Genomic DNA, 26,514 nt, shown 5'->3' with positions numbered 1-26,514 from the left:
GGAAAACAGTTTGGCAGTTCTTCAAAAAGTTAAAAGTAGGATTTCCATATGATCCAGTAATTCTGGTCTTAGATATATATCCTCAAGAATTGAAGATATATTCAAACAAAAATTTTATAGAGGTAGTAGATTAGTGGTGTGTAGAGATGGGATCAGAAGGAATGGAGTCAGGATTGGCTGTAAATGGGTACAGGGTTTTATTCAGGAGGAGAAAAATGTTCTAAAATTAGGTGGTGGTGGTAGTGGCTGCATGGTCTTGTGTATATACTCAGAAACATTATATTATACATTTTAAATGGATGATTATATAGTGTATGAATTCCATCTCAAAACTGTGGTTTTTTTTAAATAAAATGACAGGAATAATGCTAAACATTATTCATTGTAATTATAAAGATTTCTTATTGAAAAAACAGAAATCCTAAATTATGTGAGTTAAAATGGTATGGTAAGGAACCACCAAAGTTCGTACCTCCACAATGTAGTTAATTAAGTGAGAACCAACTTTTTTGGAATGCTGGAAAGTAATCAAAAGGCCACTGAAATCAAGGACATGCTTAATCAAGTAAAATTAACTGAATATCAGTAAGAGAGTTTTGTGGCATTTTAACTTATCTTGGTCTCATCTCCTACTCTCCACCTCAACAGCAGCCTTGAAGACAACAGTCTGTATTCCTGGTACAGATACCTACTTTTGGAGGCAACATAACAGACCATATTCTCAAAGAATTGTAATTGTCTGTTTTGCCCTGTCTGATGGCTACCTGAAGCACTGGGTCAGATGATTTGTTTTTATTTTTACCTAACTCAGAATTCTCCTAGGGCTGAGGAGGCCACCTGGGGGATTTTTTTTTTTTTTTTTTTTTTAATTTAAAGATAAATGTACTTAGTCACTATTTCCCAGGGAAAGGGAGAACAGTTGGGGTAAACAGTAGACTAACCAAAAAGCTTAGAGAGAAAGGCCAGAAATAGAGATCTCTGGGAAATAAGGGCTTTGTGAAAGCAAAAGAGAAGAAAAACTTAGCATATAAGGAAGGGATCCTTAGTATGGTTAATCGCTGATTTCTCACCGGAAACGATGGAGGCCACTTGGCAATGAGATGACACATTCAGTGTACTGAAAGAATTTTTTCAGCCCTGTTAACCAAGAATTTTATGTCTGGCAAAGCTGTCCTTCACAAAAGAAGGAGAAATTAATACATTCCCTGATAAACAGTAACTGAATTAGTTTGTCACTAGTAGACCTGCCCTAACTCATTTTACGAAATCAGCATAACACTGCTACTAATGCCACATAAAGACAACACAAGAAATAAAATCTTCAGACCAATATCCCTTATGAATATAGATGCAATATTCCTCAAGAAAATATTTTAGGAATGCATCAGCATATTTAAAAGATTATATATCATAATTCGGGTAGTTGACATAGAAAAAAGTCACACAATATAATATATCATATTAATAGAATGAAGGGAAACATAAACCATGATCAACTCAGTTCATGCAGAAAAAGTATTTAACAAAATCCCACCTTTTGTAATAAACACACCCAACAAACTAGGAATAGAAGGCAACTTTCTTAATCTGGTAAAGGACAATTAGGAAAATCTCACAGCTGACAGCCATACTCAATGGCGAAAGAATGAAAGTTTTCCCTCTAAGATCAGGAAGAAGATACGAAGCTCTACTCTTGCCACTTCTTGCCATTGTTGTAATAGAATTTCTACTGGCAAGTAGGCAAGAAAAACTAGTAAAAAGTATCCAAATTGGCAAGGAAGATATGAAACTATTTCTGTTTTAAGATGACATCTTAAACAGCAGGTCCTCAAATAATGTTGTTTCATTGTAACATTAATGATGAAAAAAAAAATCAATTCCTGGCCAGGGCCACTGTCTATGTGGAATTTCCACATTCTCTGTGTCTGCATGGGTTTTTTCCATGTACTCTGGTTTCCTCCCACATCTGAAAGATGTGCACATTAGGTTAATTGGCACGTCTAAATTGTACGAGTATGAGTGAATGTAGATATGTATTTGAGTGCACCCCATGATGAAATGATGTCCTGTCTAGGATTGGTTATGGCCTGTACCCTGAGCTGCTGGGATAGGTTCTGGCCTATAGACTTCGATAGGCTCCAGAGACCCTGAACTGGAATAATTGGGTAAATAATTATCTTGCCTTCATTAATTTTTCTTAAATGAATATAGAGCTCAGATTTATTTCAGTGTTTAATATTAGAAGTGTTTCAGTCTTTATTTAGAAGTTTGGTGATGTTTTTGTGACCAGAAACCTGCCATAGCAACCTTATTCTTGTTAATATTAATTAGCCTATGTTAAAATTAGTTTTGCTATACATTGTTAAAATTGCAGTTTCAAGAACCTATCTACTACATTGAGGACTTACTGTACTTACAGTATCCTAATAATACACACACACAAAAAAAAGTATCCACACCCAATTTTACTGTGCTAATAAACAAATTTGACAAAGTTTCAAGAAACAAGATCAACATACAAAAATAGGTCATATTTCTATATACAAACAATGAGCAATCCAAAAATGAAATTAAGAAAGCAATTACATTTGGCAATGGCATCTAAAAGAATAAAGTAATTAATAAGAAATTTAACCAGTGTGGTGTAAGACTTGTACATTGGCAACTACAAACATTGTTAAGAGAATTTAAAGAAGACCTGAAAAATTGAAGGACATTCTGTGTTCATGCTTTAGAAGACTAATCAAGTTCTGGGCGGAGAGGGGCGACCACCATCACTGAGGCTCCAGTCAGCCATTTTCCCCTGCTGCTGGTGCCAGTAAGACTGGGCATTTTGGACAGGCAGCAATTCCCCACAGTGCAGCACCGCGGCTGGGACAGTTTGTGACCAGACTGCTTCTTTAAGCAGGACCCCAATTCACTCCCCATCACCAGGCAAGGCCTCCCTGTGGGAATTTCAGCATCCCCAGCCAGGAATTTATGGACAGAACTCTGATATCCTGAGAGGAGCCCCTAGGAGGAGGGGCACCTGTGGTATGGTGGATCAGCAGTCTTAATCTTTTCTGCCTGCTGGCTCTGGAGAGTCAGGGCAGCCCAGATGAGGGGGATTCCCCTTAGCATAGCACACCTACTCTGCCAAGGGGCAGCCAGACTGCTTATTTAAGCAGGTCCCTGATCCCGTTTCTTCTGAGTGAGACGTCCCAATAGGGTTCACCAGACACCTCATAACAGGAGTGTTCCAGCTGGCGTCAGGTTGGTGCCTCTCTGGGTCAGAGCTCCCAGAGGAAGGAGTAGGCTGCCATCTTTGTTGTTCTGCAGCATCCACTGGTGATATATCCAGGAGCAGGAGGGACCCAGGGAAATAGGGTCTGGAGTAGATCCCCAGCAAATGGCAGCAGCCCTACAGAAGGGGGACCTGACTATGAAAAGAAAAATAGAAAGCAAGAGTTAACAACAACATCAATGCAAAAGACCCCACAAAAACTCCATTTAAAGGTCAGCAGCAGGCTGGGCACGTTGGCTCATGTCTGTAATCCCAGCCAGCACTTTGGGAGGCCAAGGCAGGCGGATCACCTGAGGTCAGGAGTTCAAGACCAGCCTGGCCAATGTGGTAAAACGCTGTGTCTATTAAAAATACAAAATTGAGCTGGGTGTGGTGGCATGTCCCTGCAGTCCCAGCTACCCAGGAGGCTGAGACAGGAGAATCGCTGGAACCTGGGAGGCAGAGGTTGCAGTGAGCTGAGATTGCACCACTGCACTCCAGCCTGGGTGACAGAGCAAGATTCCATCTCAAAAAAAAAAAAAAAAAAAAAATCCAGTCTGTCACTGATGGACATTTGGGTTGATTCCAAGTCTTTGCTATTGTGAATAGTGCCGCAATAAACATACGTGTGCATGTGTCTTTATAGCAGCATGATTTATAATCCTTTGGGTATATACCCAGTAATGGGATGGCTGGGTCATATGGTACATCTAGTTCTAGATCCTTGAGGAATCGCCATACTGTTTTCCATAATGGTTGAACACCATGGAATACTATGCAGCCATAAAAAAGGATGAGTTTGTGTCCTTTGTAGGGACATGGATGCAGCTGGAAACCATCATTCTTAGCAAACTATCACAAGAACAGAAAACCAAACACCACATGTTCTCACTCATAGGTGGGAACTGAACAATGAGATCACTTGGACTCAGGAAGGGGAACATCATGAGGAGGGGGCAGGGGGGAGGGGGAAGGGATTGCATTGGGAGTTATACCTGATGTAAATGACGAGTTGATGGGTGCTGACGAGTTGATGGGTGCAGCACAGCAACATGGCACAAGTATACATATGTAACAAACCTGCACGTTATGCACATGTACCCTAGAACTTAAAGTATAATAATAATAATTAAAAAAAAGAAAAAAAAAAGCAGCCTCTAAGATCACAGGTAGATAAAGCCATGAAAATGAGAACGAATCAATGCAAAAATGCTGAAAACTCAAAAAGCCAGAGTGCCTCTTCTCCTCCAAATGATCATAACACATCTCCAGCAAGGGCACAGAACTGGGCTGAAACTGAGACAGATGAATTGACAGAAGTAGGCTTCAGAAGATCGGTAATAATGAACTTTGCTGAGCTAAAGGAGTATGTTCTAACTCATTGCAAAGAAGCTAAGAATCACGGTAAAACATTACAGGAGCTGGCCGGGTATAGTGGTTCATGCCAGTAATCCCAGCACTTTGGGAGACCGAGGTGGGTGGATCACAAGGTCGGAAAATTGAGACCATCTGGCTAACACTGAAACCCCATCTCTACTAAAAATACAAAAATTAGCCAGGTGTGGTGGCAGGCACCTGTAGTCCCAGCTACTCGGGAGGCTGAGGCGGGAGAATTGCTTGAACCCAGGAGGTGGAGGTTGCAGTGAGCTGAGATTGTACCACTGCACTCCAGCCTGGGCGACAGAGTGAGACTCTGTCTCAAAAAACAAACAAACAAACAAAAAAACATTACAGGGGCTGTTACCCAGATTAACCAGTTTAGAGAGGAACGTAAATGACCTGATGGAGCTGAAAAACACAACATGAGAATGTCACAATGCAAACACAAGTATCAGTCACCAAATAGATCAAGGGGAAGAAAGGATATCAGAACTTGAAGACTGTCCTCCTGAAATAAGGCAGGCAGACAAGATTAGAGAATAAAGAAAAAAAAGGAATGAACAAAACCTCTGAGAACTCTGGGATTATGTTAAAAGGCCAAACCTGTGACTGATAGGGATAACTGAAAGAGATGGGGAGAATGGAAACAAGTTGGAAAACACACTTTAGGATATCATCCTGGAGAACTCCAACCTAGCAAGACAGGCCAACATTCAAATTCATGAAAACCAGAGAACCCCAGTAAGATGCTTCACAAGAAGATCAACCCCAAGATGCATAATCTATCACATTCTCCTTCAAGGTCAAAGTAAAGGAAAATATGTTAAGGGCAGCCAGAGAGAAAGGCCAAGTCACCTATAAAGGGAAGCCCATGAGACTAAAAGCAGACATCTCAGCAGAAATTCTACAAACCAGAAGAGACTGGTGGTCAGTGTTCATCATTCTTAAAGAACATCCAACCTAAAATTTCATATCTGGCCAAACTAAACTTCATTAGTGAAGGAGAAGTAAAATCTTTTTCAGACAAGCAAATGCTGAGGGAATTTGTCACTACCAGACCTGCCTTGCAGGAGCTCCTGAAGGAAGCACTAAATTTCGAAAGGAAAAAACGTTACCAGCCACTACAAAAACATGCTGATGTACACAGACCAGTGACATGAAGCGACTACATAAAGAAGTCTGCAAAATAGCCAGCAAGCATCATGATGACGGGATAAAATCCACATGTAACAATATTGACCTTAAATGTAAATGGGCTAAATGCCCAAATTAAAAGACGCAGAAGGGCAAGCTTCATAAAGAGTCAAGATCCATCAGTGTGCTGCATTCAAGAGCTCCATCTCACATGCAAAGACACACATAGACTGAAAATAAAAGAATGGAGGAAAATTTACCAAGCAAATGGAAAACAAAAAAGCAGGGGTTGCAATCTTAGTTTCTGACAAAACAGACTTTAAACCAACAAAAATCAAAAAAGACAAGGGCATTACATAATGATAAATGAGTCAATTCAACAAGAAGAGCTAACTGTCCTAAATGTCTATGCACCCAGTATAGGAGTACCCAAATTCATAAAACAAGTTCTTAGAGACCTACAAAGAGACTTAGAGTCCCACACAATAATAGTGGGCAACTTTGGCACTCCACTGTCAATATTAGATCATCAAGACAGAAAATTAACAAAAATGTTCAGGAGTTGAACTCAGCTCTCGATCAAGTGGACCTGATATCTACAGAATTCTCTACCCCAAAACAACAGAATATACATTCTTCTTGGTGCCTCATTGCACTTACTGTAAAATTGATCACATAATTGGAAGTAAATCACTCTTCAGCAAATGCAAAAGAACTGAAATAATAACAGTCTCTCAGACCACAGCGCAATCAAATTAGAACTCAAGATTAAGAAACTGACTGAAAACCACATGACTTCATGGAAATTGAACAACCTGCTCCTGAATGACTGCTGGGTAAATAATGAAATTAAGGCAGAAATTAAGAAATTCTTTGAAACCAATGAGAACAAAGAGACAACGTGCCAGAATCTCTGGGACACAGCTAAACCAGTGTTAAGAGGGAAATTTATAATGCTAAATACTCACATCAAAAAGCTAGAAAGATCTCAAATCAACACCCTAACATCACAACGAAAAGAACTAGAGAACCAAGAGCAAACAAACCCCAAAGCTAGGAGAAGAAAAGAAATGACTAAGCTCAGAGCAGAACTGAAGGAGACAGAGATGCAAAAAATCCTTCAAAAAAATCAGTGAATCAGGGGCTGGTTTTTTGGAAAAACCGATGAAGTAGGCAGATAGATAGCTAGATGAATAAAGAAGAAAATAGAGAAGAATCAAATAGACACAATAAAAAATGATAAATGGGATATCACCAGTGACCCCACAGAAATAGAGAATACTGTGTTTCCACGGTACTATATACTATGTAGACCCCACCATCAGAGAATACTATAACACCTCTATGCAAATAAACTACAAAATCTAGAAGTAATGGATAAATTCCTGGACACAAATGCCCTCTGAAGGCTGAACCAGGAAGAAGTTGAGTCCCTAAATAGACAAATAACAAGTTCTGAAATTGAGGCAGGTGATAAATAGCCTACCAACCAAACAAACAAAAAAAAAAACCCAAGACCAGATGGATTTATAGCTGAATTCTACTAGAAGTACAAAGAAGAACTGGTACTATTCCTATTGAAACTATTCCAAAAAATTGAAAGGGAGGGACTCCTCCCTAACTCATTCTATGAGGCTAGCACCATCCTTATACCAAAACCTGGCACAGATACAACAAAAAAAGAAAACTTCAGCCAATATTGCTGATGAACACCAATGCAATGATTATTCTCAATAAATACTGGCAAACTGAATACAGCAGCACATGAAAAAGCTTATCCACCACGATCAAGTTGACTTCATCCCTGGGATGCAAGACTGCTTCAACATATGCAAATCAATAAACATAATTCATCACATAAACAGATCTAAAGACAAAAACCACATGATTATCTCAATAGATGCAGAAACGGCCTTTGATAAAATTCAACATTCCTTCATGTCAAAAACTCTCAATAAACTAAGTATTGAAGAAACATACTTCATAATAATAAGAACCATTTATGACATACCCACAGCCAATATCATACTGAATGGGCAGAAGCTGGAAGCATTCCACTTGAAAATTGGCCCAAGACAAGGATGCCTTCTCTCACCACATAGTTTTAGAAGTTCCGGCCAGAGCCGTCAGGCAAGAGAAAGAAATAAAGTGTATTCAAATAGGAAGAGAGGAAGTCAGAGTGTCTTAGTTTGCAGATGACATGATCCTATATCTAGAAAATCCCATTGTCTCAGCCCAAAAGCTTCTTAAGCTGATAAGCAATGTCTGCAAAGTCTCAGGATACAAAATCAATATGCAAAAGTCACAAGCATTCCTATACACCAACATTAGGCAAGCAGAGAGCCAAATCATGGATGAACTGCAACTCTGAATTTCTCCAAAGAGAATAGAATACCTAGGAATACAGCTAACAAGGGAAGTGAAGGACCTCTTCAAGGATAACTACAGACCACTGCTCAAGGAAATCAGAGCAGACACAAACAAATGGAAAAACATTCAATGCTCACAAATAGGAAGAATCAGTATTGTTCAAATGGCCATAGTACTCAAAGTAATTTGTAATTTCAATGCTATTCCCATTAAAATATCATTGACATTTGTCACAGAATTAGAATAAAATATTTTAAAATTCATATGGATCCAAAAAGCTTGTATAGCCAAGACAATCATAAGCTAAAAAAACAAAGCTGGAGACATCACACTACCCAACTTCAAACTATATTACAGGGCTACAGTAACGAAAACAGTGTGGTACTGGTACATAAACAGACACCTTGACCAATGGAACAGAATAGAGAGCCCAGAAATAAGGCCACACACCTACAACTATCTGATCTTTGACAAACATGACAAAAGCAATGGGAAAAGGATTCCCTCTTCAATGCATAGTGATGGAATAATTGGCTAGCCATATGCAGAAGATTGAAACTGGACCTTTTCCTTATACCATATACAAAAATTAAAGACTTAAATGTAAAACCCAAAACTATAAAAACTCTGGAAGACAACCAGGGTGGTACCATTCGGGACATAGGCATGGGCAAAACATGACGAAATTGGAAAAAGCAAGTGCAACAGAAGAAAAAATTGACAAATGAGATCTAATTAAACTAAAGAGCCTCTGCACAGCAAAATAAACTATCAGAGCAAAGAGGCAACCTACAGAGTAGAACATTTTTGCAATCTATGCATCTGATAAAGGCCTAATATCTAGAATCTACAAGAAATAAAAACAACCCCATTAAAAAGTGGGCCAAGGACATAAGCAGACACTTCTCAAAAGAAGACATTCATGCGGCCAACAAACCTATGAAGAAAAGCTCAACGTCATTGATCATTAGAGAAATGCAAATCAAAACCACAATGAGATTCATGTCAGAATGGCAATTATTAAAAAGTCAAGAAGCAACAGAGGCTAGTGAGGTTGTAGAGAAATAGGAACGCTTTTACATTGTTGGTGGAAATGCAAATTAGTTCAACCATTGTGGAAGACTGTGGTGATTTCTTAAAGATCTAGCACCAGAAATACCATTTTACCCAGCAATCTCATTACTGGGTATATACCCAAAGGAATAAAAATCATTCTGTTACAAAGGTACATGCATGCATATGTTCATTACAGCACTATTCACAATAAAAAAGACATGGAATCAAACCAAATACCCATCAGTGATAAACTGGATAAAGAAAATGTGGGACATATACACCATGGAATGAATACTATGCAGCCATAAAAAGGAATGAGATCATGTTCTTTCCTGGGACATGGATGGACCTGGAAGCCATTATCCTCAGCAAACTAACACAGGAACAGAAAACCAAATACCACATGCTCTCAGTTATAAGTGGGAGCTGAACAATGAGAACACATGGACACAGGGAGGGGAGCAACACACACTGGGGCCTGTCAGAGGGTGTGGTTTGGGGTGGGAGAGCATTAGGAAAAATAGCTAATGCATGCTGGGTTTAATACCTAGGTGATGGATGGATAGGTGCATCAAACCACCATGGCACACATTTACCACTGTAACAAACCTGCACATCCTACACATGTACCCCAGAGCTTAAAATTTAAAAAAAAAATTACATAGAATTACAAGAGACCTCCTAGTAGCCAAAACAATCTTGAAAAAGAAGAACAAAGAGGGCTGAATTACTCAATTTCAAAACTATTACAAACCTATAGTAATTAACTGTTACCTTAACATAAGGATAGACATATAAATTATTAATCTATATTCTATTATATTCTAGTCCATTAGAATTGAGAGTCCAGAAATATGTCCAGGTGTTTATTGCCAAGCTTTGATGTCTGCCAGTAGACCATACATATTTTAAAAAATACATTTCCATGGAACATTTATAAAACATGAACAAACAACAAAACACAAAAGACCAAGAATTCTAATTCCTCTAATTCTGAAATGGAAATTATATATTCATTGTGCATAAATCAATAAAACTAGAAATTTATTACAATAGATCAAAGCCCCACCTCACCACCACCTCTGAAAATAAACAATGATTTTAACACAGCAAAAAATTGGAATACACTTAGCTAGAGAAGATGTACGAACAGCAAATACCCACATAGTAGGTTGTTTAAATCATTATTAGGAAATTGCAAATTAAACCACAGTGAGATACCACTATACACCCACAGGAATTTCTAAAATTAAAAAGATTGGCCAAACCAAGTATTGGCCAGGACTAAAGCAACTGTAACTTTCATACTTTACTGTTAGAAATGCAAATTGGAATGATTACTTCAGAAAATACTTTGCTCATTTAAAGTTCAGAAAATACTTTGGTCATTTAAAGTTAAGTACATGCTTATTACATGACCCACTCCTAGGTAATTTATCTGTGACAAATGAAAACATTTTTCACCCAAGGACTTGTCTGCAAATTTTCGTAGTAGCTTTATTCATAGTAATCCTAATCTGGAAAAAAGTGAAATGTCTAACTTGTGAGTGGATAAACAAATTTTCAGGTGTCTGAACAGTGGAACATTATTTTTTTGTGTGCTATGTTGTCTCTTTGTTTACTTGTTTCACTGGATAAATAGTGAGGGAAATTATAATCTTTTTTTATTATACTTTAAGTTCTAGGGTACGTGTGCATAATGTGCAGGTTTGTTACATATGTATACATGTGCCATGTTGGTGTGCTGCACCCATTAACTCGTCATTTACATTAGGTGTATCTCCTAATGCTAACCCTCCCCCCCCCTCACCCCATGACAGGCCCTGGCGTGTGATGTCCCCCTTCCTGTGTCCAAGTAGTCTCATTGTTCAATTTCCATCTATGCGTGAGAACATGCAGTGTTTGTTTTTTTTGTCCTTGCAATAGTTTGCTGAGAATGATGGTTTCCAGCTGAATCCATGTTCCTACAAAGGATATGAACTCATTTTTTTTTATGGCTGCATAGTATTCCATGGTGTATATGTGCCACAGTTTCTTAATCCATCTATCATCGATGGACATTTGGGTTGGTTCCAAGTCTTTGCTATTGTGAATAGTGCCACAATAAACATACGTGTTGCATGTGTCTTTATAGCAGCATGATTTATAATCCTTTGGGTATATACCCAGTAATGGGATGGCTGGGTCAAATGGTATTTCTAGTTCTAGATTCTTGAGGCATTGCCACACTGTCTTCCACAGTGGTTGAACTAGTTTACAGTCCTACCAGCAGTGTAAAAGTGTTCCTGTTTCTCCGCATCCTCTCCAGCACCTGTTGTTTCCTGACATTTTAATGATGGCCATTCTAACTGGTGTGAGATGGTATCTCACTGTGGTTTTGATGTGCATTTCTCTGATGGCCAGTGATGATGAGCATGTTTTCATGGGTCTGTTGGCTGCATAAATGTCTTCTTTTAAGAAGTATCTGTTCATATTCTTTGCCCACTTTTTGATGGAGTTGTTTCTTTTTCTTGTAAGTTTATTTGAGTTCTTTAGATTCTGGATATTAGCCCTTTGTCAGATGAGTAGATTGCAAAAATTTTCTCCCATTCTGTATGTTGCCTGTTCGAACAGTTGAACATTATTAAGCAATTAAAAGAAATGAACTAGTGATACATTCAACAGTTTAAATGAATGGCAAGAGCTTTATGCTAAATGAATTAATTTAGAGACAATATGGTGTATGGTTGTAATAATTGTATATTCTAGAAAGCTGGTAGAAAACAGATGGCTGATTTCTAGGAGCAAGAAGTAGGGGAAGAGATTGACTAGAAAGAGACAAAAGAGAACTTTGTGGTGTAGTGGAAATCTTTCATATCATGATTGTGATTTTGATTATACTGGGGTACATAATAGTGAAAACTCATTGAATTATACACAAATTTAAAAATTTTTATTGTATGAAAATCATATCTCCATGAAACTGACCAAATGTTTTTCAAATCATAGAATAAAACATGTTTTTGGAAGCAAGGGTGACAAAAAGAAAACATTTTCAATATGAATTGTTAGGAGTAAATCAAAGCGAAAACTATAGATTATTTGAAATTTATGACAGTATGAAACTTACAGGATGTTACCAAAGCTTTGCTCAGAATGAAATTTTTGCTTTAAATGATTTTGTTGTCAGTTGATGTAGAAATGATGTAAATAACTCAAGGAGCTAGAATGATATTGTTATCACCCCCATGGAAAACAAGATAGATGGATTTACTTAGTTTTATTTAACAGATACACATGTGACACTTACAATATACTATTTTTTATAAAGATAAAAAAATAGAGATTTAATTTCTTAAGAAGATTTGTAAAATAGCCTGCAAAAAAGCTAATAAAAAATAAAATGGAGCGTACATATATCCTACATTATGACTGAGAGGGAGTATAACCAAGATGATATTGAGATTAATAATGAGTAAATGCAGTGTACAACACTACACCAATAAAATTTTAAATCTTACCAAAGTAGACAATCATCTAAAAAACAAATCATCAGATTGTAATTGTGGCAGTATATCTGAAAGGATTCTTTCAACCTTATCTCTTGCTATTCTCACATTTTAATCTTTTGCTCTGACCAAATGGGTCTCCACAATGTTCTAAGCATAACTTGTATTTTTCCTTATGTTCAGCATTGTTTACTCAGTTTTCTCTGGTAGTAATGCCATTTCTTTTGTATTCAGAGACCCTCTGACTTTCAAGAGAGTACACATTCCATTTCCTTCAGGAAACTTAGCTGGAAATGAGCATATCACATTACTTACCTGTCACTTACTCTACCCCATGGAATTATGTTTTTGTTTGTTTGTTTGTTTTGTTTGAGACAGAGTCTCTCTCTGTTATCCAGGCTGGAGTGCAGTGCCGTAATTCTTGGCTCATTGCAACCTCCGCCTCCCAGGTTCAAATGATTCTCATGTTTCAGCCACCTAATTAGCTGGGATTACAGGCACGCGCCACACACCCAGCTAATTTTTGTATTTTTAGTAGAGACAGGGCTTTGCCACATTGGCCAGGCTGGTCTCGAACTCCTGACCTCAAGTGATCCACCCGCCTCAGCCTCTCAAAGTGCTAGGATTACAGTCGTAAGCCACTGAACGTGGCTGGAATTATGTATCTTTCTATGCTGTTATGTCATCTTCTTCCTTCTGCAGACTAAGTTTCTTGAATATGCTCATTATGTATATACCTCTTTGTATCCCCCCCCATACTATAGTTTATGAAGAGTCAAAACTCTGGAAATAAATATTTAATTGAATGCTAAAAGTGAATCAAATGGGAGGTGCTTCTGGATGGTTGACTAGAGGCATCTAGTGTGTGCCTCCTCCACGACAAAGAACCAAAATAGTGAGTAGATAATTACACTTTGAACAGATCATCCGAGAATACTGGCATTCAACTGCAAAGTGACAGGAGACACCTTTTAAAGCAAGCTTGTGCAATGCACATCCTGCAGGCCGCATGTGGCCCAGGATGGCTTTGAGTGCGGCCAAACACAAATTCGCAAACTTTCTTAAAGCATTATGAGATTTTTTTGTGATTTTTTTTTTTTAAAGCTCATCAGCTATCGTTACTGTCAGTGTATTCTATGTGTGGCCCAAAGCAGTTCTTCTTCTTCCACTGTGGCCAGGGAAGCCAAAAGATTGGACACCTCCAACTTATTTTCCTGTTTGAATGCCTTTTATTTCTCTTGATGATTACTCTGGCTAGGACTTGCAATATGTAGGAGTGGTGAGAGTGGACATCCTTGTCATGTTCCTGTTCTTCAGGGAAATGCTTCCAGCTTTTGCTCATCCACTATGGGATTGGCTATGGGGTTGCCATAGATGACTTTTATTATTTTGAGGTATGTTCCTTCAATTCTTAGTCTGTTGAGGGTTGGTTTTTTTTTTTTTTTTTTAATCATGAAGGGATGTTGGATTTTATTGAAAGCTGCTTCTGCATCTATTGAGATGATCATATGGTCTTTGTTTATCAATATCATTTTTTACAAAATTATGAAAAGCTATTCTAAAATGCATATGGAGCCATAAAAGAGCCTGAAGAGCCAAAGCAATCCTAAGCAAAAAGAGCAAAACAGGAGGCATTACATTACCCAATTTCAAACTATACTATAAGTCTACAGTAACCAAGACAGCACATGGTACTGGTACAAAACCAGACACTTAAGACCAGTGGAACAGAATAGAGAACCCAGAAATAATGCAGCACATCTATAGCCATCTGATCTTTGGTAAAGTTGACAAAAATAAGCAATGAAGAAAGGACTCCTTATTTAATAAATGGTGCTGAAATAACTGGCTAGCCATATGCAGAATAAATAAATTAGACCCCTACATTTCATCATACACAAAAGTTAACTCAAGATGAATGAAAGATTTAAAGGTAAGACCTCTAAACTATAAAATTCCTAGAGGAAAGCCTAGGGAATACCATTCTGGACAGTGGCCTTGGCAATGAATTTATGACTAAGTCCTCAAAAGCAATTGCAATAAACACAAAAACTGACAAGCGAGACCTAATTAAAGAGCTTCTGCACAGCAAAAGAAACTGTTAACAGAGTGAACAGATAACCTACAGAATGGGAGAAAATATTTCAGAAACTATGCATCCAAAGGTTTAATATCCAGAATCTATAAGGAACTTAGACAATTGAATAAGCAAAAAACAAATAAAGCCATTGAAAGGTGGGCAAAGGACATGAACAGACACTTCTCAAAAGAAGACGTACAGTCAACCAAGAGACGTACAAAAATGCTCACAGGGTGAGATGCCACACTCTTAAACAATTGGATGTCATATGAACTCATTATTATTCATTCCTGTAAGGAGGGCACCTCGCTATTCATGAGAGATCCACCCTTGTGATCCAGTCACCTTTCACTGGACCCCACCTCCAACATTGGGGATCACATTTCTACATGAGATGTGCAGGGGACAAATATCTAAATCGTATCATAGGGATAATACCATATTGAATTTTTAGATACTTGTGATACTGTTGAATGTACAATAGTCAGCACAATGCTTGGAACATACTCCAGCATGCATAATTGTTACTTTTCCCACCTTTCAGATGAGGTCACAATTACTTGCAGCTATCAAGTAGTTATTTCTCCATTTTGACATGCAAAATGTTTATATTTGTAAAAATCTTTATATTTATAAATATCGTAATATTTAGGCTGATGGCAATCAGCATACTTTAGTTGAAAAAATGTGTAATTTCATATTTTATTCCAATTTAGATATTTCTTTATTCCAAAGAATCACCTGTCTAGTTTGCTTTTTTCCTCATTAAAGCTATTGTAATTTGCATCGTTCTCACTTTTTTAGGTAGGAGTATTTTTTTTTTCACCTGTCATTACTCTCTAGATTGTTTTACGTTGTGGGTAATTTTTTCATAGATCACTGGATGAATTCTTTGACAACAGGATCCTTTGGATGAGCAGTTAACATTTAAATTGACATTTTCCTCTTTTTTTTTCTCCAAAAAGAGAAGTATACAAATTAAGTCAACATTAATGGATTGCTATAGTGAGAACTGTCTTAGATAAGTGACCAGCTTGATGACTGTCACCTACTAGTTTAGGCAAGCTGGAGCCTAGTTAGAAAGGGGCAGAGAAGTATCTCAAATTTTCTGAACCTTTGGTATTTAGTCAGTATAAAAAACAAAAACAAAACAAATCTTTGAGAATCTGGTCAAGTTATTTCCACTGCCTTTTTAGTTATTTCTAAAATTAAATGACTGTTTTTTGTATTATTCTTTACCTGTATTTATCTTTTCATTGTATAACTCTTGAGGTACATAGGTAGTCAGCCACTTCAGTCACCAAATTTAATAGGCTGAGTGTTAAATTTAATAGGGGAAAAATACAGCCAACATTTTGCTTTATTATAAAAATTAGCAGTGAAATAACTGTGTTAAAACCTTTTTTCTCTTCAGGGCTAAGGAATATGAGAGTTTAATGGAAACCAAAAATTCTGGATCTGATTCACCTTATAAAGCAAAGTGAGTATTCCACATTTTAGTTCTCCTTTTCTTCAGTCTATGCCTATAACAGAAGTGTATCTCAACCATCATGTTATGTCTGTAATTAGGTTCTTTGTTTCTGATTTCTAGAACAACATTGTGTTAACACAGTAGTATCCAACTAGAGGAGAGTTTGCTGAGGATATTTGGCCGCGCCTGGGCACAGTTCTTGTGAGCACAACTTGAAGCTGCTAGCATCATGTGGGTGGAGGCCTAGGATTCTGCTATATATTATTCAGTGTATAAGACAACCCTCACAGAGAGAGCAGTGACTTTTTCACTGTGAAAAGTACCAGTAAAAGAGTCATCTGTGCAAAATTAATGCAGGAACAGAAAACCAAACCCTATGTATTCACACTTGGGGAGTTGAACAAGGAGAACACATAAACAGAGGGAGGGGAACAACACATGCTGGGGCCTGTCGAGCGGGGATGAGAGGAATGTTAATAGTGCCAAGGTTGAGAATCCCTGTTCTAACAGATCAGGTTCTGGCAAAGCAAGGCTGTGCTGGTGCTTGCTCTGAGGAGATCTCTTTAGGGATTGTTCCGCAGGCCAGTCCGTAAAGAGAATTAACGTTCTCTAATGCCAATTCTCACGAGATTTTAGATGAGACTTTAGACTTCACCATTGAGGTGTAAATGTAATTAAACAATAGCTAGGTAAACAGAGGCATCATCATTTTGCTTCTCTTAAAAATACTGTCAGTAGAGCTGCAGTAAGAAAAGTACTCACAAACACTATTGAAGGGAGTACAGACTAGTATGGTCTTGTTGAAAAGCAGTGTGCATTAGCAGTTTAGAAAGTCTTATTCAGATCTAAGACTGCTCAGTGAAATAGTGCAAAATGTGCTCAGATATTTATATACATAGATGACTCTTTTAAAAAAATATTTATTTTAAGTTCTGCAGTACATGTGCAGGATGTGCAGGTTTGTTTCATAGGTAAACATGTGTCATGGTGGTTTGCTGTACCTATCAACCCATCACCTAGGTATTAAGCCCAGCATGCATTAGCTATTTGTCTCAATGCTCTCCCTCCTCTCATCACCCCTCGACAGGCCCCAGCGTGTGTTGTTCCCCTCCCTCTGTTTATGTGTTCTCCTTGTTCAACTCCCCTTTATAAGCGAGAACATGTGGTGTTTGGTTTTCTGTTCCTGCATTAATTTTGCATAGATGACTCTTTTACTGGTACCTTTAACAGTGAAAAAGTCAAGAAACAATTTAATTTAAGTGCCCCAAGTTGAGGAATATCCATAACCACTTGTTGGTGTACATATGCTATAGAATGTTAATGTAGCCATTATTTGCATTTACAGTAGAAATAGTCTTGCCTGTCAAAAGATACCCATCAGCTTACTGCTTTTATTTATTATTGTTCTGAAAGTATTAGGCATTGCAATAAAAAAATAAATACGTATAAAACATTAAAGAAGTAAGAAAATTATCGAGATTATGAAGATACTGTACATCACAAAGTCCAGGAGAATGGAGTGAAAAACTAGTAGAAGCAACAAGAGAAATCAATTCAGTAGGATGGTGGATTACCAAATTAATATAATAACAATAATAGGTAACATTTACTGAGCCATTACCTTATGCTAGACTCTATGTGTGCTAACTCATTCCTGACAATAATTCTTTGAGGTTAATTAGGGAAACTAAGCTCTAGAGAGGGTAACTGGCCTGAAGCTACACAACAGCATATCTAGCATACAAAAATTAATAGCTTTCTTTGCAATAACCACTTAGAAAATATAAATATATTTACAGTAGCAATAAAAAGAAGTAAAATATTTAAGAGAAAACTTAACATATTTTTTTTTTGAAGACAGAGTCTCGCTCTGTCACCCAGTCTGGAGGGAAGTGGCATGATCTAGGCTCACTGCAACCTACACCTCCCAGGTTCAGGCAATTCTTGTGCCTCAGCCTCCCACGGAGCTGGGACTACAGATTTGTGCCACCATGCCCAGCTAATTTTTTGTATTTTAGTAGAGACAGGGTTTCACCTTGTTGCCCAGCTTGGTCTCGAACTCTTGCGCTCAGGCAGTCCGCTCACCTCAGCCTCCCAAAGTGCTGGGATTATAGGCATGAGCCACCATGCCCAACCTTTAAGAGTAAACTTAAGAGAAAATGTGAAGGATCTATTAAAAGAAAATCTTAAAAAGCTAAGAAGAGATATAAAAGACTTTTGGAAATGGAAAGACAGATCATATTCTTGGATAAAAGACACAGGACAGTAAGTTTGCTATAAATATTCCTACAAATGTAATGTAATTCCTATAAAATAGCAACCTTTTTTTCATAGATCTAAAATCATTCTAAAGAGAATGTAGAAACGTCTGAGAATTTCTAAGAAAAATTTTTGAAAGAAGGAATATGAGTTAGGACTCAGCTAATGGATATTTAATAAAATTTTAAAGCTGCAGTCACACATGAATAAAAATGCAAATTGTTGGAAGAGTGTTCTTTTGTTTTTGTTTTTGTTTTTTTTTTGTTGTTGTTGTTGTTGTTGTTTAAGACAGAGTCTCACTCTATCTCTAAGAGTCTTAGAGTGAGACTCACTCTAAGAGTCTCAACCTCTTCCTCCTGGGTTCAAGTGATTCTTGTGCCTCAGCCTCCCTAGTAGCTGGGATCACAGGCACCTGCCACCACACCCAGCTAATTTTTGTATTTTTAGTAGAGACGAGGTTTCACCAGTGTTGACCAGACTGGTCTTGATCTCCTGACCTCAAGTGATCCGCCTGCCTTGGCCTCCCGAAGTTCTGGGATTATAGGCATGAGCCGTCAATGCCCGGCTGGGAGAGATTTTTAAAACAGTCTAGAAACACATCTAAATACTTGAGGAAATTTAGTATATATGACTGTGGTATATAGTATTTGCAAAAGATGGCCAGAAGAAGTTGAGCCCTTTCTGAATACATGCGCCTTTGCAGTATAACTTTGCTGTTTCTCCTATCAAGAAGTGGACTCTGTTTCCCTTCCTCTGGAACTTCTGGACCTGTGACTTGTTTTAGCCCATTGAAAGCTGTAGAAGTGATATGTGACTTCCAAGCCTTAGCCTCATAGGTCTATGGTTTCTGTTCTCACCTGCACTTTCTTATTCTTTGGTAACTGCCATGTAAGGAAGCCTGGGTCAGCCTCCTTGTGAGTGAGAAATCACGTGAAGGAACAGGCTCAGTTGTCCCAGCTGTCCCTTCTGAAAACCCTAGACAAGGGATCAAGGCCATCCAGGACCAGTTAGCACCTAGCCGGTTACGTTAGGTGAGACCAGAAGAATTACCTAGCTGAGCCCAGATCAAACTGCCCGGAGCAAATAGTTGTTTGAAGACACTGAGTTTTGAGGCAGTTTGTTTCACAGCAAGTAATAACTGATACAATGACAAAGGTGGAATTCCAAGTCATTAGGGAAAGGATAAGATTAGCCAGTAAATGTTGTTGAATACTCTTCACTCCTTATTCTAGCAGTTAAATTGCTGATTAATCAAAGATGTAATGATAAAAACATGAAACTGTAAAAGCACTAGAAGAAAACAGAGGAAATGTCAAAGTCCCTTCTAAATAAACTTCTAGACACAGGAGTCAGAGAAGAAAAGACTGATGAATTTGACTCTATCAAAGTGAAAACTTTATGCTTGGTTAAATACCATAAAGAAAAAAGAGGGGTAGAAATATTTACAACAAAAATGATACAGAGCTCATGTTATATATAAATACCTTGTATAAATTAATATGAGCAAGATCATTCATCGGTAGGAAAAAATATTGGATATGATCAGGTAATACAAGGAAAAGGAAGTTAAAAGGGCCCAATTTGTTTTACTTTTGAAATTCCAAACTACTTAATTGGATTTTTAAAAATTATATTTATAGACATTTTAATGCTGTGAGGAAATGCTTATGATGATTGCAAACTTTTAATTTTGATACAGTATGAGCTTTTTCCATTAAAATCATAAGAGGCCCTAAAGGATAGTAATGCTACTTAAATTCAAATTTCTGTATACATCTTCCCAAAAACTGTATATATCAACAAGGAAAGCAAATTAAGTAATCAATACTTCATATCTATACTATATCTAGGAGACATAGATGGCTACCAATGTATGTTTTTTTCATTTTTTAAAATGGTGATGAAATACATATAGCAAAATTTACTATCTTACTCATTATTAATACAGTTTAGTGATATTAAGTACATTCATATTGTTGTGTAGCTGTTACATCATCCATCCCCAGAACTATTTTTATCTTACAAAACTAAAACTATACCCATTAAACAATAATTTCCCATACCTCCTGTTCCTAGCACTTGGCAACCACCATTCTGCTTTCTATTATTATGATATTGACTACTCTGGGTAACTCATATAAGTGTAAATATACAGTATTTGTCTTTTTGTGATAGGCTTATTTCATTTATCATGATATCCTCAAGATTTATCCATGTTGCACCAAGAATAAGAATATTCATCCTTGCTAGGGCAGAATAATACTCCACTATATGTGTTGCTTATCCATTAATCTATCGTTAGGCATTTGGATTGCTTCCGCTATTTAGCAATTATGAATAATGCTGCTGTGAACATGGGTATACAAATATCTCTTTGAGTCCCTGCTTTTCATTCTTTTCTGTATATACCCAGAAGTGGAATTGCTAGATCATATGGCAGATCTATTTTTGATATTAATATGTTGAGGAACCAGCACACAGTAGCTATACCATTTTTTACATTCTCATCAGCTCTGCACAAGAGTAACAGTATCTCCACATCCTCATCAGTACTTGTTATTTTCTGCTTTTTTTGATGGTAGCCATCCATATAGTTGAGATAGTATCTCATTGCAGTTTCGGATTGCATTTACCTAACAATTAGTGATGTTGGACATCTTTTCATGTGCTTTTTGGACATTTGTATATTCTTTTCTTTTTCAGACAGAGTCTCGCTCTGTCGCTCAGGCTGGAGTGCAATGGTGGGATCTCAGCTCACTGCAACCCCCAGCTCCTGGGTTCAAGCAATTCTCCTGCCTCAGCCTCTCAAGTAACTGGGATTACAGGTGTGTGCCACCACACCCAGCTAATTTTTTGTATTTTTAGTAGAGATGGAGTTTCACCATGTTAGCCAGGATGGTCTCAATCTCCTGACCTTGTGATCCGCCTACCTTGGTGTCCCAGAGTGCTGGGATTACAGGCATGAGCCACCGTGCCTGGCCTCATTTGTGTGTGTGTCTATATATGTATATACACATACACACATTTTTGTTTTTGAGATGAACTCTTGCTCTGTAGCCAAGCTGGAGTGCAGTGGCGCGATCTCAGCTCACTGTAACCTCTGCCTCCTGGATTCAAGGGATCCTCCCACTTCAGCCTCTCAAGTAGCTTGGGACTACAGGAGTGTGCCACCAACTCGGATAATTTTTGTATTTTTTTGTAGGGATGGGGTCTTACCATGTAGCCCAGGCTGCTTTCGAACTCTTGGGCTCAAGCAATCTGCCCCACTCAGCGTGCTATTACATCTTCTTTAAGTGCTTGGTAGAATTCACTAGTGAATCCATCAAGTCCAAGGCTTTTCTTTAATGAGAGATTTTGATTACTAATCGACTTAATTATATATCTTTTAGGTCTTATATTTGTTTATCATTAGATTTTGACATATTTTGGGTTTCTAGGAAGTGGTCTGTTTTGTGTAGGTTATCCAATTTATTGCCATACAGTTGTTAATAGTACTCTCTTTGAATCCTTCTTATGTATGTAGAATCAGTAGTAATGTGCCCACTTTCATTTCTGAATTTAGCAATTAGTTTCTTTTCATAGTCAATCTAGCTAAAGGTTTGTCAGTTTAATTGTCTTATGGAAGAGCCAGCTGTTGGTTCATTGATTTTTCTCTATATTATAAAATTCTGTTTCATTTATCCCTGTACTAATCTTTATTATTCTTTCTGAAGGAAATAATAAAGCTTTGGGTTTAGCTTTGGGTTTAGATTTTTCTTCTTCTACTTTGTTAAATGTAAATGCTTATAAATGTCCCCCTTCTTTCACTGTGTCCCATACATTTTGATATGTTGTGCTTTCATTTTCATTTGTCTGTATTTTCTGATTTTTCTTTGACTACTTTTGTGATTCATTGGTTGTGTAAAAATGTGTTATTTTTCACAAATTTGTGAATTTTTCAGGTTGATTTTTTTGTTACAGATTTCTAACTTCATCCTGTTGTGGTCAGAGAATACACATTGTATGACATCTATCTTTGTGAATCTATTGAGTCTTCATTTGTTTGTTTGTTTTTGTTGTTTGTTTTTTCACTTTTAAGTTCAGGGTTACAAGTGCAGGTTTGTTACATAGGTAGTAAACTTGTGTCGTGGGGGTTTGTTGTACAGACTATTTCATCACCCAGGTATTAAGCCTAGTACTCCTTAGTTATTTTTCTTGGTCTTCTCCCTCCTCCCACCGTCCATCCTCCAACAGGCCCCAATGTATGTTGTTCCCCTCTATGTGTCTATGTGTTCTTATCTTTTAGCTCCCACTTATAAATGAGAACATGGGATATTTGGTTTTCTCTTCCTGTGTTAGTTTGCTAAGGATAATGGCCTGCAGCACCATCCATGTCCCTGCATAGGACATGATCTCATTCCTTTTTATGGCTGTATTATATTCCATGGTGTATACATACCACATTTTCTTTATCCAGTCTATCATTCATGGGCATTTAAATTGATTCCATGTCTTTGTTACTGTGAATAGTGTGGTGATGAACATATGTGTGTGCATATGTCTTTATAATAGAATGATTTATATTCCTTTGGATATATATCCAGTAACGAGATTGCTGGGTTGAATGGTATTTGTGTCTTTAGGCCCTTTGAGGAATCACCACACTGTCTGAACTAATTTACACTCCCACCAACAGTGTGTAAGCATTTCTTTTTCTCTGCAACCTTGCGAGCATCTTTGATTTTTTGACTTTTAAATCATAGCCATTTTAATTGGTATGACATGGTATCTCATTATGGTTTTGATTTGCATTTCTCTAGTGATCAGTGATGTGGAGCTTTTTTTCATATGATTTTTGGCCATATGTATATCTTCTTTAGAAAAGTGTCTGTTTATGTCCTTTGCCCACTTTTTAATCGGGTTTTTTTTTCTTGTAAATTTGAGTTCCCTATATATGCCAGATATTTTGTGGGATGTATAGTTTTCAAGAATTTTCTCCCATTCTGTAGTTTGTCTGTTTACCCTGTTGATAGTTTCTTTTGCTGTTCAGAAGCCCTTTAGTTTAATGAGATACCATTTGTCAATGTTTGCTTTTGTTGCAAGTGCTTTTGGTATCTTTGTCATGAAATCTTTGCCCATGCCTATGTCCCAAATGGTATTGTCTAGGTTGTCTTCTAGGGTTTTTATACTTTTGGGTTTTACATTTAAGTCTGTAATCCATCTTGAGTTAATTTTTGTACATGCTATAAGGAAAAGGTCCAGTTTCAGTGTTCTGCATATGGCTAGCCAATTATCCCTGCACCATTTATTGAATAGGGAATCCTTTTCCCATTGCTTGCTTTTGTCAGGTTTGTTGAAGATCAGATAGTTGTAGGTGTATGGCCTTATTTCTGGGCTCTCTATTCTGTTCCATTGGTCTGTGTATCTGTATTATACCAGTACCATGCTGTTTTGGCTACTGTACCCCTGTAGTATAGTTTGAAGTCAGGTAGCATGATGCCTCCAATGTTACTCTTTTTGCTTAGGATTACCTTGGCTACTTGGGCTCTTTTTTGGTTCCATATGAATTTTAAAATAGCTTGCTTTTTTTTTTTTTTTTTAGTTCTGTGAGGAATATCAATGGTAGTTTAATGGGAATAGCTTTGAATTGAATAAATTGCTTTGAGCAGTATGGCCATTTTAATGATATTGAGTCTTCCTATGGATGGGCATGAAGTGTTTTTCCATTTCTTTGTGTCATCTCTGATTTCTTTGAGCAGTGGCTTGCAGTTCTCCTTGTAGAGATATTTTACCTCTTAGTTAGCTGTATTCCTAGGTATTTTATTCTTTCTGTGGCAATATGGAATGGGAGTTAGTTCCTGATTTGACTGTCAGCTTGACTGTTGGTGTATAGGAATACCAGTGATTTTTGCACATTGAGTTTGTATCCTGAGACTTTGGTGAAGCTGTTTTTCAGCTCAAGAAACTTTTGGAGGGTTGGGCACAGTGGTTCGTGCCTGTAATCACAACACTCTGGTAGGCCACAACAGGCGGATTGCTTGAGTTCAGTTCGAGACCATCCTGGGCAACATAGCAAAACCCTGTCTTTACTAAAAATACAAAAAAAATTAGCCAGACATGGTGGCTTTCACCTGTAGTTCTAGCTACTCGGGAGGCTGAGGTGGAAGAATCACCTGAGCCTGGGAGGTCGAGGCTGCAGTGAGCCGAGATTGCACTACTGCACTCCAGCCCGGGCAACCAGAGTGAAACCCTGTCTATAAAAAAAAAAAAAAAAAAAAAAAAAAAAAAAAGGCAGCAGCAGCTTTTTGGGCTGAGACTGGGATTTTCTAAATACAGGATCATGTCATCTGCAAACAGGCATAGTTTGAGTTTCTCCTCTATTCCTATTTGAATACCCTTTATTTCTTTCTCTTGCCTGATTGCCCTAGTCAGAACTTCCAGTACTATGTTGAATAGGAGTGGTGAGAGAGGGCATTCTTGTCTTGTGCCGGCTTTCAAGGGATATGCTTCCAGGTTTTGCCTGTTTAATACAATGTTGACTATGGGTTTATTATAAATGGCTCTTATTATTTTGAGGTATATTCCTTCAATACCTAGTTTATTGAGAGTTTTTAACATGAATGGATGTTAAATTTTATCAAAAGCCATTTCTGCATCTATTGAGATAATCATGTGGTTTTTGTCTTTAGTTCTGTTTATGTGATGAATAATGTTTATTGATTTGCTTTGTTGAACCAACTTTGCATTCTGAGGTTGAAGCCTACTTGATCATGGTGGATAAGCTTTTTGATGTGCTATGGGATTCCATTTACCCAGTATTTCATTTTGGATTTTTGCATCAGTGTTCATCATGGATGTTTGCCTGAAGCTTTCTTTTTTTGTTGTATCTGCCAGGTTTTGGCATCAAGATTATGCTGGCCTTATGGGATCTGTTAAGGCAGAGTCCCTCCTCCTCAGTTTTTTGCAATAGTTTCAACAGGAATAGTACCAGCTCTTTTTTGTACATCAGGTAGACTTCAGCTGTGAATCCTTCTGGTCCTGGGCTTTTTTTTTTTTTTTTTTTTTTGGATGGTAGGCTATTACTCTCTCAATTTCAGAACTCATTATTGGTTTGTTCACAGATTCAATTTCTTTCTTGTTCAGTCTTGAGAAGCTGTATGTGTCCAGAAATTTATCAATTTCTTTTTCATTTTTTTCTTATGTTTTCTTCTAAGACTTTTATAGTTTCGAATCTTACATTTTTTATGTTTTGAGATTTTTGTATATTGTATGAGACTGGTGTTCAATTTCATTTTTTTGCATAAGGATACTCCGTTTTCCTAGCACCATGTTGAAGAGACTGTTCTTTCTCCATTGCATGTTCTTGGTGCCCTTGTCAAAGATCAATTGACTGTGAATGTGTGGACTTATTTATGAATTCTCTATTCTATTCTGTTGGTCTGTAGGTCTATTTTTATGCCACTATCATACTGTTTTGATTAGTTTTGTAATATAATTTAAAGTCAGGAAGTGTGATGCCTCCAGTTTTGTTCTTTTTGCTCAAGATTGATTTAGCTATTTGGGGACTATTGTTGTTCCATTTGCGTTTTAGGATTGTTATTTGTATTTCTGTAGAAATGCTTTTGGAATTTTATAGGGGTTGCACTGAATATGTAGATCACTTCGGGTATTATGGTCAATTTAACAATATTAATTCTTCCAATTCATGAACATGGGGTATCTATCCATTTATTTATGTCTTTTTAAATTTCCCTAATCAGTGTTTTATACTTTTCAGTATATAAGTCTTTTGCCTTTTTAATTACTAATTTTTTGTTTTTCTTGTTAATGTAAATGGAATTGTTTTTCCAATTTCCCTTATAGATAGTTTGTTGTTTATATATAGAAATCTTAGTGACTTTTGTATGTTGATTTTAACTTTACTGAATTTGTTTATTGATACTATCATGATTTTTTTCTGGAAACTTTATGGTTTTCTTTGTGTGTGATTTTGTCATATCCAGTTATTTTACTTCTTTCCCAAATTGGATGCATT

General features: G+C 37.3%; 1 protein-coding gene and 1 long non-coding RNA gene across 29 annotated transcripts in view; both read left to right on the top strand.

Annotated features, from left to right (window-relative positions):
• The window catches only part of SCAPER (S-phase cyclin A associated protein in the ER), a 568,707-nt gene that overhangs the window by 272,399 nt on the left and 269,794 nt on the right, over positions 1 to 26,514 (top strand). For all 28 annotated transcript variants that reach the window (XM_077939992.1, XM_077939989.1, XM_077939985.1 and 25 more), the window contains one exon: positions 16,185 to 16,250. In XM_077939992.1, coding sequence (XP_077796118.1) covers positions 16,185 to 16,250 — 66 coding nt within the window. The remainder of the gene's footprint in view (positions 1 to 16,184; positions 16,251 to 26,514) is intronic.
• Positions 844 to 6,974, top strand: LOC144330013 (uncharacterized). The gene is made up of 2 exons (XR_013395820.1): positions 844 to 918; positions 4,874 to 6,974. It is a non-coding gene; the product is annotated as an uncharacterized LOC144330013 (long non-coding RNA).

Source organism: Macaca mulatta, chromosome 7, assembly GCF_049350105.2.
Source record: "Macaca mulatta isolate MMU2019108-1 chromosome 7, T2T-MMU8v2.0, whole genome shotgun sequence".
NCBI classification, from domain to species: Eukaryota; Metazoa; Chordata; class Mammalia; order Primates; family Cercopithecidae; genus Macaca; species Macaca mulatta.
This window is presented reverse-complemented; position numbering and strand designations above follow the sequence as displayed.